Source organism: Bombus fervidus, chromosome 1 (genome assembly GCF_041682495.2).
Source record: "Bombus fervidus isolate BK054 chromosome 1, iyBomFerv1, whole genome shotgun sequence".
Lineage (NCBI taxonomy): Eukaryota > Metazoa > Arthropoda > Insecta > Hymenoptera > Apidae > Bombus > Bombus fervidus.
Genome location: NC_091517.1, coordinates 9,639,099 through 9,659,145, shown reverse-complemented (window position 1 = coordinate 9,659,145; position 20,047 = coordinate 9,639,099). Strand labels below are relative to the sequence as shown.

Here is a 20,047-nt window from a genome sequence, read left to right as displayed (position 1 = left end):
TGCGTGGTTGAGTGGTTCAGATATGTATCCTGTCTGTGCACTCTTTCTTATCAAAATAAGGCAAAGACACAGAAATAAGACGAAGAAAGATGAAATCTGTTGATATAGAAAAATAAAAATAAACCTATTTATGAAGATAAAGTAACTTTAAGATCTTTAAAATATCATCACTTCCAGAATAAAGGGTCACCGGATCATGTGCTATTCGGAATTATTTAATACTGCCTAATGATATTTCGTTCTGTTTTCTATCTTTCCAGTTTCAGAGCTATAAGTTACCCTAGTTAAGCGGGTCACCGTGTACGTAAGCCCATATTTTGTTTACAGGGAATAAAAAAAGCAATAAAACGGAAACGTGCGCAACTCATACGTCAGTAATACAAGACATGCCGACAGGTACCTGAAAATTAGATTTTTATTCAGCTGTCTGCCGCGGGACATTCCAGACTCATCGTAATTCCTCACCTGTATCCAATGTGACTGATCGATCTGACATCAGCTCTGAGACTGATAAAACGATGCTTTCAATAATGACAACTAATAGATTTTTTCATTCTCTCTCTCTCTCTCTCTCTCTCTCTCTCTCTCTCTCTCTATATATATATATATCTTAAATCTACATTTATCGTCGTTTTTATTGTTTTAAAAACGCGTTGTTTTTATTCGCACCATCTATATATGCGGATAAAAAAACATTATAAGACTGATATACTATGAATGTATATTTTGTTCATTTGTTCATTATGTACATTTGTAAATGTAAAATATTTCGTTAGAAGCAAAACACAGGCGTATTAATAGTTGAGCTTCGCTTGGAAATCTCCTATTGAACGCTATTGATCGTTGTGTTTGAAAGCGTATAAAAGGTTCCGAAAGGGGAGTTAAATAGCAAAATTTTTTAGCGCAAGCAAGTTAAAAAAGGTTACGTTTGTACGATTTCTCATCAGACATATTTTTCTTTTAGTGTCTAAGAGAAATGTATAGGTAAATTTATTTTCTTCTTAGTATAATCATTATTTTTCTGTCGAAATACGTACGTACCCAACATGAAACACGTTGAATGTACGTAATGTTCATAATGGTGCTACTGATGATGATAATACAAAATTCTATTTATTTTGTGGCGGCAATTACAAGGGGGACAATAATAATGAAAAATCGGTTCAATGTCTTCATTGGGATCACGAAGAATGTGCTTTAAGTTATTTGCGTGTTCAACGTGTAGAAAACAAAGAAAGCTAATATAATATAAGTCAAGAATATGGAAGACATTCTCTTATATATCATTTTTATTTAAATTAATATTCATTTTCATAGCGAAAATAAAGTTCTTTGCGATTTCTTTACACATTTTCCAGCTGTTCCATATTAGATACCTCTTTTATAACTCGCCGCATTTAACTTCTTTTTTTACAACTTTTACCGTGACTTCAAGGTACTTAAACTTTTTCGCAGTTAACATACGAATGTCTATTTACTTTATCATTCTTTAACCTTAGTTTCATTGAAAAATGAACGTGCTTCACTTTTGGGGAAGCTCCAAAAATCAGGTGTTGCATATTACGTACAGTTTCTCTAAATTCATTTTTTCTCTAAATGCGGTTTATAAAACACTAACGTAAAACGGAGCTTATGTAAAATTTTCCTCTCTTTATACTTCTCATTCCATAAACTTTCTTTTGTCCGCCAGTGTATGAATGTGGATCAGCCTTGTGAAGGTTCTCACCTTCTCATCGATTATCATTTCCAAGGAATATTAAAATCCTTCTGTCAAACGTTTCGCGTAAACGACCGCATTCAATTCAATTTATAAGGTTTCATGTGGTGGGATTTTTTTTTTTAAATGGAACGTACGAAATAATATTAAATATTGTGCTTTGCCTCGAGCATACTTTCGTACATTCATAAATTTTGAAAGCTTTTTGAGATTTTTGGAGGACTAAAACAAATTTTATAATTTTTCGACATTTTAGAAAATTTAGAAGTTTTCATCCATTCGCTGCCGATCGTATTTTATCGGATTTTTCCATTTTCACCAAACGTTAAAGCAAACAATGAATATAGTGTCGAACTGTAATTCGACGTATTCTGCGCTTTTCTATTGTTGTTAAAAGGGAAATTTTGTATCGGTGACCAGTGCTCCTCATGGTAGTGAATATGTCACACTTTGACAAATCTGATATATTTTAAACCACAAATTTTCAATCTTCTATCTGTTTGTATGTGTATCCATTAATTTAGTATTTAAAACTTTAACGCAAACAATTTTAGTATCGGATTAAAAATTAAAGAACCGATGTTTCGCTTCGCTCACGTTACGCTACGATGTATTTAAAATATATTTAATCTCATCAAGTCTGTATACGTCCGCAAAATAGACGGAAATATACATCGAAAAAAAAGAACCACATAATTGACAATCGTGCGAATAATCGTGAAAATGAAAGCAATTTAATATAACATATTACTGCTATATTCATTATGTGATCCCTGTTTTAATTTTTCATTGGTATATACGTATTAATTGACGTTCGTATTGAGCGATTATATTCGATCGCTGTTACATCCAACCAGCATAATACACACTTCCAATATTCAATTTGCATGACTAAAAAATAGATAAAAAGGAAAAGGGAAATAAAACTAAAAAGCGGGCGTAAAAATCCAGGTAAGTCGAATGAAACAGACACGAGTAGATATTTTTGATCGAAAAGAATTTTATTTCGACAACTGTCGGTCATAGCACATGATTTTTTACCGTACGTGTGAATGTGTGGAGAGGGTCTTCACCTTCTTCACGTTCTTTTTCCCTCGCTCGTGGTACGTAATCTCTCTTTTCTATTTATCATGTATACGTTCAAAAAATGTGTAATCATGGAAATATAGGTACGCCTAGGTTCTCTAAAGGTTCACCTGTATGCGCGTTCTTTTTCTCACTTCTCTCTCTCTCTCTCTCTCTCTCTCTCTCTCTCTCTCTCTTGCTCGTAAAATAAAAGTAATATTTTTTGTTTGTTTGTTTGTTTGTTCTGTTTAGTATTTTCTGCCATCGTGTTACCGCGCCGTAGACGGATTTCTCTTGCGACACTAAATTACACATTTGTACATCGTTAACATTCCTTAAAACTGGTTTCTCCGCTCTTTATTTTTCTTTTTCCGTTGTCTTTTTTCTTCTCGCACACATGCGTACAATCTTTCTCTTTCTCTCGAGACTTTTCTTGTCCGAGACCATTTGAAACATTTACAAACTAGGATATTCCGCGCCCCCTTTTAGGAGGTACGCGCGCGCTCAGACACACATATATACTCACGCATGCGCGCATACGCTTTACACACACTTATTTATTTCGCAATCTTTTCTGCTCCTCTCTCTCCCTTTTAATAACAGGGCATCAACGATTGCCGAGGGAATTTTTCGTAATTCTTTCAATTGCTTTATTTTAGCCCTCGAACGATATTCGATATACGTGCCACGTGTGGATATGCACCGATCTGAACACCGATCTATCAGAATTTTGTCGGAGGGATCGAGGATGAGCTAAATTCTAGAAAAATTCGCCAGTCGTGACTTGTGTTTAATATTCAAGAAGTAAAATGACAGAATTTTCATCAGGTTTCAGGATTATTGTATCAGGAACAATCCCATGGCAGTACGATAGACGATTCTTCGTGAATCGCGTTTTCGAGGTGTTCGTTGAAACGGTCGTTAGGCAGTTCGTCGTTAGTAACAGGAAGCTCAACCTTAGTTTTTCACGAGATACTCGATTAAACGATAGGACCGACAAAGCGGTCGTTACTATAAAATGGAATTGAGCGAGAACGTTATGCGAATATTCAAATGTCTTGTTCTCGTTTTCGTAAAAACGGCTGTACGTATGAAAATTGCATATCACGCCGAAAACGATCACTTAGTCGATCAAACTTCTAAACGTGATACATTTGCATAACATGAGTTCATCGTATATCGACACGTTACCGAACGAGACGAAATTTTTTTATTGTATTTTTGCCTTTTAAATCGATGCTTGTGCGCCAGTTTTGCAATTTTTTTTTTTTTTTTTTTTACCGAAAAGTCGCAGTTTGCATCGAAAAGCTCACCAAAATTCAATGTGAAAATTTTGCTTCGTCTGCAAAACTTTCGTCCTGAACGAAAATTGTGTACGTGAAACGTAACTCGCATTAGCGAGTTTCCTTTCTGCGTACACACTCGAAGTAACAGCAAAGTCTTTAAATATAAAATATCTTATGTAAAATCAGACTTTGAAAACAAAGATGATTTTCACTATGGGTTATACAGGATTTTAAGGAAATAAAAATTACAATTGGTTTCTGGGAATTACCGTTATAATTCTCTAATGAAATATAGAAACATCAACCAAAGAGTGTTCTTTAAATGTGTACCTTCTTGTTAAGAAATTTCCCATTTACTTACTCTGTTCTAAAATACTAAAAGTTACCGTCAACTAAATATAAAACTATACATATTGTAATTGTACAATACATAGTACCGGAGAAATGAAACTGAACGATACATGAAAGAACGTATAACGCAAAAGAAAAACCTTTATACCTATTTACAAAAACTCATAGAAACTGTTAAAAAATGCACCGTCATAAATTTATAAAATTTCTATGAAAAATTCTATGGTCACATTTCTAAGATAATTCTAGCATCAAATTTAATTTAAATGGAAAAATAATCCTATCCAACTTTTCAATGCAAATAGCCCAATTTCAACTTGAACGCTCGACTAATCGCGAACATACGGAAATAAATTTCACCATGATTAATGTCGCGATTGCAAAACGAAAGCAGCCGCATGTAATGTGTTACATAAGACACTCGAGATGACGATGACGCATGAGTGTTTGATGATTTGCACGAAATCAAACAGAAAGACAAAGCTTGGTGAAGTTAATTTAACACGCTTATCAGACATGTTCAACAAACAGCTTCGAAACGCATTAAGAACACCTATAGAATCGTCAAGTGTGCGTGACAGCATATTATCGTACGTTACGGTCATACGTTACTTTCATACTGGCAACCTTCTCAGCGTTCTCTATCGTAACATTCCTTGCATTTCTCTTTATGCATCCATCCAAATTGTATATCCAAACAACTCACTCTATACGATACAACCACTTATGTATATGCAAAAGCTATGCAACACCAAAAAATAACTTATTTCTTTTCCTCTCGTTTTGTTCGTACGCGCGACAAAACGCACGTACACAGACACCTACGCGCACGTATACACACACGTTATTCATGACATATTATTCCTCCTTTTCGACGTATTGCTTGGTAAACCCTTCCAAACCGATATTAGAAACTGTATGAAAACAAGAGTTGGAGCACGAACGCAATCGGAGCACATATGATGAAAGATGAATTAACGGTAAAGTGTGACTTCGCTATCTCTGCCAATTTATTGTATTAACAGATACGGATTACAGATATCTCGTCAGAAAACGATGCAATGTTGAAGAGGCATGAACGTTAGATGTTTGAAACTTGTGCAACAATGTAACTTAACATGTTTAATATGGCCAGGTTTCTACGATTCCTACCTTCCACGATGAACACTGAAACGAATATTTTTATTTGAAAAATGTTTAGAACGCACGTTGGATTGTTCATCACCGAAGGGCTGTCTTCTCCTCGATACATGTGTATGCTAAGAACACATTGAACGTTTTAAGAAAACTCTCTTTTCGCAAGATGTGCTAAATGTGCTTTAAACTCTTATTCAAAGTTTCCATACAATCGTATGTTGCTTATAATCGTTACGAAAGCCGAGGAGTCTCCGGCTTGCGTGATGTCGAATATCGAGCGTCAAACAGGGGAAACACGCTTGGTACTTTTCTGCGTAATTAATCGTGATCGAACAATGGGAACGCCTGACGTTCCGTGATTCCCGGACATTCATAAATTTCGGAACATGTAGACACGAGATGATCGGAAAGTACCTCGCGACCGATGAAATGGCCTGATCTGACGAATGATCTCTTTTGCGAAAAAATATAATAATCATAAAAAATCAACCCGATATATAACTGTCGATAACTGTATGGAAATCCTAAAATGGAAAATCTTTAATTAGGGCAAGACATGAGTATTTAAAAAGTGCGGCTTTCAAATATTCTTTGCATCGCTTATCTTTATTAATTCAAATAAATGAAATAAATTCATCGATAATTGGCCATGCTTTACCTATGAAGAAACGTGATATTACATAAGCGGTCTTTAATGTGTTAATAATTCGTTCTCGATGGTCATTGATACATTTCAAATATACATGTACGTGGAAGTTATATATATATTTATAGTGTATGTTGAAAATTTCGTCACAAAGTATACGCTCTGTGTGAAAAATCATTGTTTTTCAGCGGCATGAGTCGTAAAATGTTATCTGTACTGTATCAAACGGTATGATCAAGTAGTACGAGTCGAGATAAACGCCACAGTATGGTAGATTGCACGATCGTTAGGAAAGAAAAGTTTCTTCTTTGAAAAAATACCGGTAACGAAGATCAAACTGCCGGTAAGGCTATTACTTATTCCTCCGCTGGGAGCAATAAAAGTCTGGACGTCAAGTTCCTTAATAAAAGAAGAAAAAAATAAAGAAGAGGAGCGAGGAATGGAAAGGAACTTCGCGAACTATTGAACTTTAGAAGGGCTATTTACTTCTCGATAGCTTGAAAGCATTAAATCGTGTGAATGTCCTTCAGTTTCAACTTCGATTCTTCCGCTATGCCACGTGATACAGACTGGAGAAAAATAATCTATTATTTCGTTTCGCGACAATCGAAATAATACAACACCTTAGCAACATTTTGTGATCATTTTTATAAACGATCATCGCTGTTCCAATTTTCGAAATTAACTTCGCAAAGCTATTATTTTTTGTACTGTTTGCTATGTTATACCATCTCGTTAATTGCTACATGTTAATAGCATAAAATAAACGAGTTCTCGTGAGATTTCTTTCTTCCTTTTTTTTCTTTTTTTTTTTTTTTTTTTAGCGTTGCAATATTTATTTGTGAGAACGGATTATGAGCGTATTAACAATATATCATATACGAGCGATCTAACAGCACGAGCTCGCTACTGGAATATCAACCGAGACACGAAACACTTGCTAATTAAATTTATTGAATTTACGGCTGAACTGAATCCTGGTTCGGAGGAAGGCATGAGTAAAGCGCGAAAAGATGCATCAAGCAATTAAAGTAGTCGGTATTGCATACTGCTCGATATACAGAATTTGCTTAATTACTTTGCCTAATTACTTTATATTGCTACTTCAATGTCGGCTCGGTCTCTTCACTTTGAACTTCTCTTATATATATACGATGTCGTGCAGAAATTTCCACGAACGATATACGAACGACTTTATGAATGTATACATATTAAGACAGTTTTCTCTATTCTATTAGCTACCTATTTGGATGTCAGAACAATTATATAAAACACGCATTGTGATACGGCTTTTATATAATATCAAGTTGAAACTCATTGGATATTTATTACGTAAAATGGAGTAATTTTAAATGAATTATTTAAAAGTACAGAATAGTTTCTAAGAAAATAAAATTCTACAAATTACACGATAAAATATTTTCCTCGACTGTTTATTATTATAAAATTATGTTATTTATTTCTTAGCTTAAATATTGTCTGAATAACTTTTTTATTAATAATTCTTTAAATCCGTCTTTGTTATAAAATATACGCGTTAATTGTTTCCACTTATTCAATCTATTTAAGTTCCGCATTGACTACACACTTGTATATAAAATATTTGGTTGGTTATCAATATCCCAATATCATTAAGTATTCAAGTGCATGTTCACGCAAAATCGCGTATGTTAACGTCTAAATACGATCGGAAAATAATCATTTATTTAGATGGACATTTTCTACATCACGTACACGTGAGAAAAGAAAACAAGTAAAATAAGATTGCGCGAAATCGAATTTCCATGAAGTTGAAGAATAACAATTTGTTGAAACTTTCTAAATCAATATCGATATAATCCAATTTAATATATTTTTCCACAAAATTATATACATCACATCGTCATTGCAAAACTTCCAATTTACATGTTCTTTCTTTATCATGATTACTTTTCGTTATTACTTAAACTAACATAGTTGATACACTTTGTATGATCGACGCAAATTTATAATAAAGTCATAGGAACTGATATTGCCGACGTGAAATTACATTAACGAAATAGATTATAGTTAAATATTTGCTCGGTAAATGGGAAGGACACTTAAACAGCAAATCAAGTAATCGGCATTAGGATTGAGCCAACCAACCAACCGTGGCGGCCCTTTCTTAACATGAACTACTTTCTCATTATGATTATAAGATATATCCTGAATTTATTGATAATAGACTACGCAGGTTTATACATTTATGAAAAATTTTAAAATATAGAGATGTTTAGATCACATATAACATGCAAAGATTTATAAAATATTCATAAAAATGTAAATTTCCGTAAACATGTGTAGTCTGGTAATAAATATTCATACTAATGGAACAAATTTGCAGTATAGGAAATCAATGTTAATTGATATTACAATAAGAAAACATATTTATCAATATATAACAGATAATAAAATTGCACTGGAAAGCAATTGTTTCATAATAAAAGATAAGACAGAGTTTCATAAACGTATGTAAACTCTTGCGCTTATGGCCAATGTTTTCCTTTCTGTAAGTTAGTAACGAAAATTTTGCTAGTTATAAAATTGAAAAACTTACATTATTAAAACGAAATTGAACTGGCAGTGAAAAATAAGCGTTACTTATTGCAAAGAACTTTTGCAAGTATCGTATTTATAACTCAAAGTAATCTCTTTTTCATATGTACCTACTTGTTAAACATAAATTACATTTAACCAAGTGGCATAAAAAGCTTTCAGTTTCATTGAAAATTGCAAGTATAATGCTAAAGTATGAGCTAGGAAGAAATTGTTCTCTAATATTTTATATAGAATTTATGAAATTAACTTCTTATATAGAATTTACATGGAATTTATTTTATAATGTCGCGCAAAAGATATTGCTTCAATTACTCTTAATCGAGGCGTAATTATTAATTATAATGTTAAATAAATAAACTATTTTGCTTATTTAAACTATTATTTCACGGGCAAAATGGAATTCAGCGAATTTAACAACGTTATAATTATGGTATTTCAAATTTTAATATCCAGTTTTAGATATAATGTCACGTCATAATTTCATACAAAACAATCTTTATATATTTCAATTTTTCTTAATACATCAAGATTAAATAAATTACACATATCTAAATTGGACATTCTACAATTTGTCCAGTCACCCAGCTTAATCATGAGTCTAATCTAAAAAGGAATAAATTTACTGTTATCTATAATTGTTGTACATTAAATAACAAAAAACAGAATGCTGTTTTTTTGCGGATAATTTTAAGGCGATAATAAAATACTTCTTACTCATATTAACACTACATAAATAAAATATACAAATTCGACTTATGATATTATCTCTATTTTTGACGTTTCCTGTATATTAAGTCAAAGGCCCTACATTTAAATAATCTAAAAATATTTGTAGATAATAAAAAAAACTGATTTGTCAAATTCATAAAAAATAGATTTTACCATATCTTTTACGATTTAATGGCTACTTTAAATATCATTAATATCGGAATATAATGTTTTCTGTAATAGTATACAGATCGAAGGCAGGTGAGGATGAATGAAGTATTTTTAGCGGTTTATAATAAGGACGGAATGAAAAAAGGTGGCGAGGAAAATTAATGAATTAGCAAACGAATATGTAAAAACAGTGGGAAAGACAGAATACTTGAGGAAGAAAGTAGAAAGAGGTAGCCAAAAGCGGCTGCTATAGATTAGATTCTAACGTATTAAGCGTATTAAGAAAGGAAGATATAGTAAAAAGTAGAATAAATGAAGCGGTGATAAGCTGGGTAAGAGTTTTAGAAAGATCTTAAGAACATATGTAGGTACCGAACTAAGCCAAAGGTTGATATGCGATGGATAGTGTATAATATATAAATTAAGTATAGGATAGTGAATATAATATAGTTAGAAGAAACAAAGAGATATATATTTAAATTTCTAATATTATGGTAGATATAAGATGAAATATGTGTGCTTAGGATAGGAACGTAGACTGGGTGTAGGACTGAATATAATGGATGCTCTAAATACAGTATGGAAATAAGTAAGAATTAGAAATATGTAAGTCAAGTCCTATTTCTGTGAAAAGGAACAAATAAAAAAAATATAAATATATATATGGCAGTGCTTTTCTCCTATATAATACAAGAGATGTAATATTTAGTAACATGTTAACGAGATAATCCATCCAATATATTAATTTTTCATATACGCGAACAACACAGACAGGAATGACAAAAAAATTAAAACAACGTGCTTGAAGCCATCGTATGAAGAAGCAATATCTCCCTTAATCCGCTCGGGGAATATAAAGCTTCGAGTAATTGTTCGCGATACCTTTCCGCTACGACTCATTGTCAGACATGCCAGCTTGTCAGCTTTTATGACGCTCAAATGATATGGATCGCAATATTGTACGCAGTAACATCAGGAGAGCTGTATTGTGAATGTTCATTAGCCACCACTGTGACCGCACGCTATTGTGTTTCAGAGATTTGTACCCGTCACAAAAAAAAGAAAGAAAAACGGAAAAGAAAAACACTACACAGACTAGGAACAAAATTCTAAATGTATTCTCCTGAGTTAATTTGTTCATATGCAAACCTTTTGTTTTTAACCCTTCTTTTATTTTTTTTCTTTTTTGTTCGTGTTATTCATTCATCCTTTTACTCGCAATTGGTGCATATTACAGGCAAAGTACGAGTATAATTCTAATTCCATTCTAGATGGAAAGAATGCTTTTAAGTGTATCGACGATACGATACACGAAAAAGAATGAAACGCTTTTTTTCATCAAACAGTTCGAAAATATATGCACAGTGGCTACAAAGTATATTGACACAGCAATGTATTTATTGTAATATTTACATACTAGTTAATTGGATACAAATATATTACATTTCATTTCATTTAATAGTAGGTATTATCACATGATTGAAAAAACTCTGAAAATGAAATGTAGAATCTGCTTAAAAAAAAGCTTTGTACCAATATTTCGTGTAACCACTGCATGCCGGACATAACTGTAGCGAAAACGCGGGTGCATTTCGTTCTGTCGACTTTCCAAATTTGTGAAATTATAGTTACTGAGAAATTAATAATTCGTGTTGCTCCATTTCACGTGACGTTTGCATTTCGAAATATACCTTGCGGCTCAGCTCCTTTATGAACCAGCCTATTTTGCGTTAAATCCGATTTGACCGTTCATTATGTTCATTGTCGTCAGCTTATGCGTATTTCGTTACTTTGCAAATAATTAACTCCGATACTCGATTACGCAAACAGCGGGTCATTAGAAGAAGGAAAACACTGAGATAGATAAAATGTAAATCGTATCGAGGAATGCATGATATGTTTCACTAATATGGCACACGGTGGATTGATATGTCATAATATTCGAGTGATATATATGTATATATACTCTAATAAATTATTACTATATGATAGTATCGAAGAGCTTCTAACAGTAAATAATATGGGTTGTTCATTGTAATTAATAGTTTCGCAAACTTAATATTGAGCTTTTTGTTCGCCTGTATGTTTAATTATACCTGTATTTCTAATGTCGAGAAATATTTGGTTATTTGATATTCGTTTGTTTCATCAATAATATTTTGATCAAGATATAACATGAGAAGAATTTGTTTGATTTTGATCGATTTCGTTGCAGGAAACGACAAAGAAAAATAGCGTTTCGTGTCAGTGACGCATAAAAAGATCGGGTAAACGAAAACAATCTGCGGTAAATATCGTTACTTCCGATGCATGGACGAGTAGTCTTTAAATGTCGCATTGGCGTGACTCGGTTGCAAGAACCTCTGAACGGTAAAATAATTAACATTTCTATATATAATTGCTAGAAGGTATTATAAAATGTCTTGAATCAACTTTTTATTAACGAATAATAAAACAAAAATAGATAAACGTTTAATAACACGAACGATATTGTAAAACACTAATAGAAACAAAATGATCGTTAAGGAACAATGTTATCGTAACAAGACGAATATTCGAGAAAGGGCAAATATTCATACAAGTACAAATAATACGTGAAAGGACAAAGGGCAATCCACGTTAAACATATGCACATCATTTATGGCTCACTTTAAACGATGATACGCGTAAATTATTCTGGACGTGATGCTAACCATGTATTTTCGAGGGAAAAGGCGGCAAATCATTCGTGTCTATTTCTCATGACAGTAAATTTCGTGTTATGGACAGATACATAACATAAATTCCATAGTTTCCCTAGTTTGCCTAATTTTAAATTCCATTCGAACACGGTCCACGCGCGTTACGCGTAAACGTTCGTTACGAATCGCAACGAATAAAGTTAAATTCGATCGGGAGAGAGAAAAAAAGATCGTTCCAGTAAAATCCATTGAACGCGTTCTCGTGCCCCGGTTGTCACGTGTTTTCACTGCGATTACCGTGATTTGGCCAAGATACCGGTCGGGAAACAACCAATAAACCCGTGGACTCGTTCGTCGACGAATAAAATGACCACTAGAACCGTGTCCTGTCGTGTTCTCCAGCCTGTACCACGTATTATTGATCCGCGTAAAATATACGATTCAATAGAACCAGTCAGTGTATTTGGCATGGCATTTTTATTTCCATTTTTTCCGCTGTTTTCGTATTTTATTTTCTTTTTTTTTTTTTTTTTTTTTGTTACCTCATCACGAATACGTCGATCGGTTCCAGGATCATTGAGCAGAGAAAAGTAGCCGGCCTGAACGATAGGCGATAAACCAATCGGTAGAAATTGCAAGCACTGCACCGCATGCACTATCTCACCCTCGATCTCTCGATGCCGCGCGCGAGCACACGTATAAACTAGTGCACTCATACATTCACACGTCTGGATCATATTATCACATACGTTCAAATACGTATATTCAGGCACACTGCTCTCAAGACACGTACGAACCATAGTCGGGGAAATACGCACACACACACACACGGAACACACAGGACACAAACACAGACACAGGTTGATAACTGACCGATATTCGCAATTGGCGTTTTGGCTTACCGCTTACCGCTTACCGCCAAAGTGTCTAGATCAACACACACAGACTCACTTACGTAAGACACTAACGCGAGGCATGAGCCGGTCAACCAATCGCAAGCCCCTCGTTTCAGTGTTTGAGCAATAGTTTATATTCGCTTGCAATTGGCTTACGGGCTTCCTGTGCTTACTATACAGTCTTATGTAATTGATTCTATTGGCTCCGGGTAATACAAAAAAACAGACAGAGATCGAACGACGACGGATACATTCTGGGAATTGCGAACTTTTTTCTCACTTTACTTTTTCTTTGTTCACCGAATTCAATCGTTGATTAGATATTTCATTCGATAGAGGTATCGCGACGTTCGTAATTGTCATCATTCGCGATGTCAGCAATTATTCGATGTATCGATACCGACGTATCGATATTGATATATACGCACATATTATGATATTACCATTGACGTAGGTATACTAACGCTTTTAAGGTCTGTGAAATTTCTCGATGAATCGATATCGAAAGAGACAGTGTGTCGTTACACGAATATATTTTGAACGGTTCCTAACGCACGGCAAAGTAAATCAATTTATCGTCAGGAGAATTGCAACGACGGATCCAGAGGTGTACCCGACGTCATATTTCACGCTCTACCGTTTCCGTGAATTTTCGTCCTCGAACACGAACGTCAATAACTATCCGATGTGACAATATCGCTTCCCTCGTATGTCGCGTTTCCGTTAGTTATTCCGAATCGATTCGATACTCGATCTTACTCCGACTATCGAAGTTATAACGTATTCATAATTCGTACGTACCGTTGATGATGATAATAATAAATGAAAAAACAATCTGATCGACGAATCGTTAGACGCGCGACGGAAAATGGGATGAATTTTTCGTGCATCGTTACCGCGATGCGTAATCGCACGTCGGCCGTATTCTCGATCTCGTATTGTCGTCGTGCTCACACCATATCCAAATCATCTAACATCGTCTAATTACACCTTCGAAATTGACTAGAAAATTCACGTATGTAGTATACACGGTAGCCAACACACACGGTAAATAGAAATTATTCTCTCGCGTATCTGTCTCTATCTACACATCCTTCGGAACATGCACTGCAGTCTTCTCGTAAACATTATCTTAAGAAACGGTATATTTAAACCGTATCTTTAAACGTTATGTTATTATATTCCATTTTTCGTGATCTCTCTTTCGCTTCTTTTTTTCTGTTTTTTCTTTTTTTTTTCGTTTTTGTTCTTCCTCCGAATATCCCTTAATCGTTCATATAGAAAGTATTAGCCGTCAACATTGTACTGCAAGATCACCGAAACGACGTCGTCGTTCTTACCAGATTGCGTTGACCGTTCCGTTCGTTTAGAACGTCGAGTAGGATATTCTTCCTATCGTGCTACACGTCGGACACACAAAACGGACGCGAAAACGTTCGAAATGAAAAGTTCTTGGAGGTTAGAAAGCCGGCGTTATTTTTCGAGAGCTGACAGATGGCGGAATTTATCGATCGAGTCCTCGACAGATTCTTCGTTTTATGTGTTCCGTGCATTAGTCACAACGGCACCTTCAACTATTTCATCGACCACTGTACGTAAATCTCGCGACAAGTGGACGTTCGTTTCCACCGAGTCGGCCGAATGACTTCCCATTCTCGATGTCTACCACCCTTCTATACGAATGTATATCCACATACGGAATACATCTCGAACCATTTCATCGATCACTCTCTCGGTCTATATATACGTATGTACGAGTGTGTAACATATGGTATGTATATATTATACGTTTTATGTATACGCAATCCACGTGACAGGTCGACGTCCTAGTCCATCACGTTAATATCCGCGACGGAGTTCGATATTTAAATTAAATCGAGAATTTTTTTTCTTTTTCACTACCGCTCGTCCGGCACTGGACAGGACGTCTCTCAGCAGTCGGTGTCGTCCTGGTGGCGTCTACGAAGCTCCAGGTAACGGTGCCGGGCGTCACAGTAATGAAGCAGCGGTACCTAGACATCGGTTCCAGTCCCTTCTTGATAACCCTCATCGGGGGAGCTACGCGTCGAGCCGAGAACACGCTTCAACGCAGACACCGGTGGCAAAACCGGAACTCCCTTCTGCCATACTCTTATTTGCTTCGCCCCTGGCGGAAATTGCTCGACCATAGGTGCCACTACGGCTAGGGCTTCCTTCGAAGGGTACGTGCTCACCGGAACCGTTGTTCTGCACGTATCCCTCGCCTCCCACATACAACTCGTATAAAGGATCTTCGCGTCATCCACCACTTCCATACGACTATAGTCCGCTCCGCCGTAAGGAGTGATGTCTTCCGCCGAACCACGTCGCGTGTCCCTGATAAGATCAGGATTGTCGATCGGCATCAGCGACGTAGTAGAAGAGAAACAAGCACCCGGTGCAACCATCACCGAGGGCTGTTGGCTCTGATCATCGAAACGACCGATCGAACCGTACTCGTTCTCTGTCTGCAAGACCGCTGCTTGAGGTCTTTGAACGTAGCTCAGGTTTAAGGACACCGGTGGCTTCGATTCCACACCGAACGACGTCGTTTCGATTTCTTCGTGTTTTCTGCGAGTAGTCGACGTTGCCGATGATGGATTCTCGTTGTTACCACCTGTACTATCGGCGGACACCCCTTCCGCAGGAACCGACGACTTCACATCTTTCAACGGCATTCTTCGTAAACGAATGAACAACACGAGAATGATAAGGAGTATAAAGAGAATGAGCACGACCAGAGCGGCGGATATACCGGCAATTTGGCCGGAACCGAGAGTAGACATGCCAGCGGTTCTCAGAGATACGTGAAGAGTGAAATTCGCCTCGACGCTACCAGCACGATTTTCTGCCACGCAGTAGAACTCGCTAGAATCCGCTTCCTGAGCGTTCGTCAGCACTAGCGTACTTCTTTTCCGGAACTGACCCTCCTCAAAGATCAAAATCTTCTGATAGCCACTGAATGCCGAATGATTGGTCAGCAAACGTCCGTTCCAATACCATTTCACCTTGGCCGGTGGTATCGCGCTAACTCGACACACGATACTGGCATTTTCGCCTATCGTTGCCTCAGCGTAGCGACTAGCTATCAAGAGAATCGGTCGACAGGCAAAATCGTCGATACTCAAATCGGTGAAGGTACGATTCAATAATTGTTTCGGACCGTGACAAAGGGGTGCTTGAAGGGTCGGCAGATTGTGCTTCACGAGCCACATTTTCATTTCGCGTAAATGGCAATCACAGATCCAGGGGTTATCGTGAAGTTCTATGCTCGTGAGTTTGTTCAACGGCTCGAACGTGCCGGGATGAAGGGTCGATAACTGATTATTGTTTAACTTTAAACTTTCCAACAATTCCAAGCCTCGGAATCCTTTCGCCTCGATCTCAACCAGTTGCGTGTGAGACAGATCCAACTTGACCAAGTTCGGTGTACTCTTGAACGCGTGCGAGTGAATTCTCTTGAGAAGATTGTTGGACAGTACGAGATCCCTGAGGAACGGTGTATCCAAGAAACTTGCAGTAGGGACCACCGTTAAGAGGTTGTGGCTTAGATCGAGCTCTACCAGATTTGTAAGGCCGGCCAGTGCCTCGCTATCGATTCGGTCGATACGGCACTCGCGTAGGTAGAGACGCTGTAGATTCGTCAAACGTACACGTTTGAAGATGTTACTCGGCAGGGTCCGAATGTCGTTACCGCTTGTGTCCAACACTTGCGTTTCCGGATCGACCCACTCCGGTATGCTAGTCAGGGCACGATTTACACACTCGACCGTGCGCTTCCCGCTCTTCCACTTACAAGAACACTCGACAGCGCACTTGTCGCTGGTCACAATGCCCAGCAACGTCGTCACGTAAAACAAGAACACCGAGATTTCCATGACGAACACGTTTATTATTGTCGAATGCTGGTCCTGGTTGCGATAGACGCTATCCGCCCCGACTATCTTGCTCGAGGACGCTAGCCTCGCCAGGCGCATCAATAAGCGAGAAATGTTTTCGCTCTCCCGAGAAAATACTCTGTCAACAAGCTTACGCCCATTTTTTCCATTTCCTTCTTCGAGTAGGCTTCGGTGGCGAGACACCTTCGGTCGTTGTTCTCACCTTCTCTCGTCTCCTTCTAACGACACGTTCGATTCCTCCTCCTCGTATCGTCGAATAATACGACCGCCACCTCAGCCTTTATAATAAAGTTTAAGCGAACCCTTCTCTCCGTGTAACTGTTGCAGTGCAGCACGGCTAATTATGCAAACGAGAGGGTCGGGATTAAACGATCTCGGCTCGTCCATTCGTGAATTCTTCTGATTCGTCGACTCGGCGACCACTCGATGTACGATAACGAATACTTCTCCTTTGATCTTCGAAGGATACGCGATGATCGAAGCTGACCGAATTGGTATTTTCGGCAAACTCACGAATCGACGAAAACCTCCACCATCTCTTTCCCTGACTCGTCTTCCCGTATTTGACGGTACTTGTCACACGCGCGCGCGCACATTGAGATACATACGAGCACGTACGAGTAAGCATACACCACGAGCGTCCGTCGTTCTTACGTAAACGCGTCGATCAACGTGCACTTTCCGTGAAGCTGACGAAAACCAACTCCACGATTCACTATCGATAAGAACCAATAACGGCAACAACACCCGCGTCGACGGACGGTACTATGCACCACCACCTTGGACGACGCGAATCACCAAATATACTCGCGATACAGACCGAAGTCCTATCTCGTTCTCGCGTTGCTCCGTGCCCGAGGCGTTGTCCGTGCCAGGCGATCTTCGCTGGTTCGCGTTCCCCGTTCTGTTTTCCCAGCCGATTCTCGCTACCTCTTTCCTTCTTTCTCCTCTTTTTTCTTTTTTCTCTCACTCCCGATATTCGTCGAACGCGCAAAACACTCAAACCGATGGCACGGACGCTCGTCGTGAAATGAGAGACTATGAAAAGCCCGGCACCGAACCGGAGAGACAGCCTGTGCTCGCTTTCTCTGTCCTTCTTTCGATACGTCGTTGCACACTGCCAGGAGGGAAAACGCCGACGCGAAGTAGGGCGCACCCTTCTTCCACTCTGGCCAGACTATATACACAGGGTGTACACACCACCACCGTGATTCCGAGCACCCCTTACGGCGCCTTTCCTCTCCTCCAGTCTCATCCACCAGCATCCTTCACCCCCTTGCCTAAGCCAGCTCTGTTCGAACCCCTATACACAACCCCTCTACCCTTATGAAATCCCCCCACAACCCCCGCCACTCGCATATAACCAGACACAGCTCGTGCGCTTTCCCAACCGGCTAGAGAGGGGTAGTAGGGATCGTTTCTACTCCCTACTCTTGGACACGAGCCACCCCACCTTCGTACCTTCGCTTTCCACCCCTCTAAATGGGGTACACGGGTGTACGGGCGCGCGCACAACCTACTAGCCACTAGATACTCTCGCTGCCGCGCCGTGGCTCCTCTTTCCCCAACCTACTCCACGTTTTCCTACCGAGTCTCCTGACCTCACTCCCACCCTCTACTTTACCCCCGTACGTTTCTTCCTCGCACATTCTCTCTCTCTCTCTCTCCCCCCTACCTCCCTCCCCTCCCCCCTGTCATGGTCGTGCCACCCACAGTCCTCCAACCACCCTTTTCGACGTATCGAATGCTACGTCACAGTGGCGAGATATACGGCTATTTCACAAAGTGGTTAAATGCACTGCCAGATTACGGCTGGCTTGCTAGAGGGGTGGATGCAGTGGAAGCGGCTGGAAAAGAGAAAGAGAAAAGGCCGGCAACAGCAACGGTGGTTACGATATCGTCTATCGGCTACCGTCAACCGCCACAGACGGTCTCTCTCTCCTCGCGTCGTTTTTCGGCTACGATCACAGAGCCCTGGAAAAGTCATTCTTCCCCCATTTTTTTTTCTCCTCCTACTTTCATTCTTTCGCTCGCGTGTTCTCTCTTCCACCAACGCGATTCTTCGTTGCTCGCGTTTACATTCTCGAGAAGTTTGCGCGTGCTTCCCCATCAGCCCGCCTGGCCGGCTCGCCGCCTCTTCGCCCGTCCAGGGAATCTCCTTCCTTTTCTGTCATTTCTCGTGGAAATTATACGGAAAATGGAGGTATTCCTTCCGTAGAGGGAAGTTAGGTTCATTCGAAGAAGTCGAGGGTTGGAGACAGAGGGAGGACGCTAAATCTGCCTACAACGAGAGTACAGGTGACATTGCGACGGAGGATGACGGTGAACGGCGCCAGCCATTATGTACTACACATATATACATATGTACATACGTATACGTACATAGCCGGCGAATTTTCCCTAAAGGACCTTTTAGGGTTAATTGATCGTCCGAAGCGACAAGTGCACGTGCCTTCTCGCTCGTACGCCCTCGCGTAATGCACCCTTAATGGACGCGAGCCTTCAAAGAACCCTCCGGTAAAGACGTTCGATGCCTGTCCAATATGTTCCGAGAATTCAACTATACACCCTTCACCCTCCTGTACATCTCGGTGAGTCCCTTTCTGTTTCCTGTTCCCATGCGAGATTCGATTTGGAGCCTCTATCAATTTGTCCAGTGCCGACAAATCTCACAGATACAGATAGCTTCTTTGATTAAGACGGGAGTATTGTAAAGAAATTGTAAAGAAAGTCGAACTAGGTGAATTAAATGGAAGATGAAACCACGGAGGCAAGAACACGGCGTCTATTGCAAGTTCTGGCGCGGGTTTCGCTTGTCTCTGTCGTTTGCACTCGATGGCAACCCGTTGCACAGGCCACTGACGCTATTTAAGCGATTACTTAAAATCAATA

At 38.6% G+C, this 20,047-nt stretch overlaps 1 protein-coding gene across 1 annotated transcript; it reads right to left on the bottom strand.

Annotated features, from left to right (window-relative positions):
* Positions 1-2,697: 2,697 nt before the first annotated feature.
* Positions 2,698-18,421, bottom strand: LOC139998050 (leucine-rich repeat, immunoglobulin-like domain and transmembrane domain-containing protein 2). Its single transcript, XM_072022274.1, has one exon. It carries the CDS (start codon positions 17,231-17,233, stop codon positions 15,251-15,253), a length of 1,983 nt encoding a protein of 660 aa, XP_071878375.1. The 5' UTR covers positions 17,234-18,421; the 3' UTR covers positions 2,698-15,250.
* Between the last annotated feature and the right edge of the window lie 1,626 nt (positions 18,422-20,047).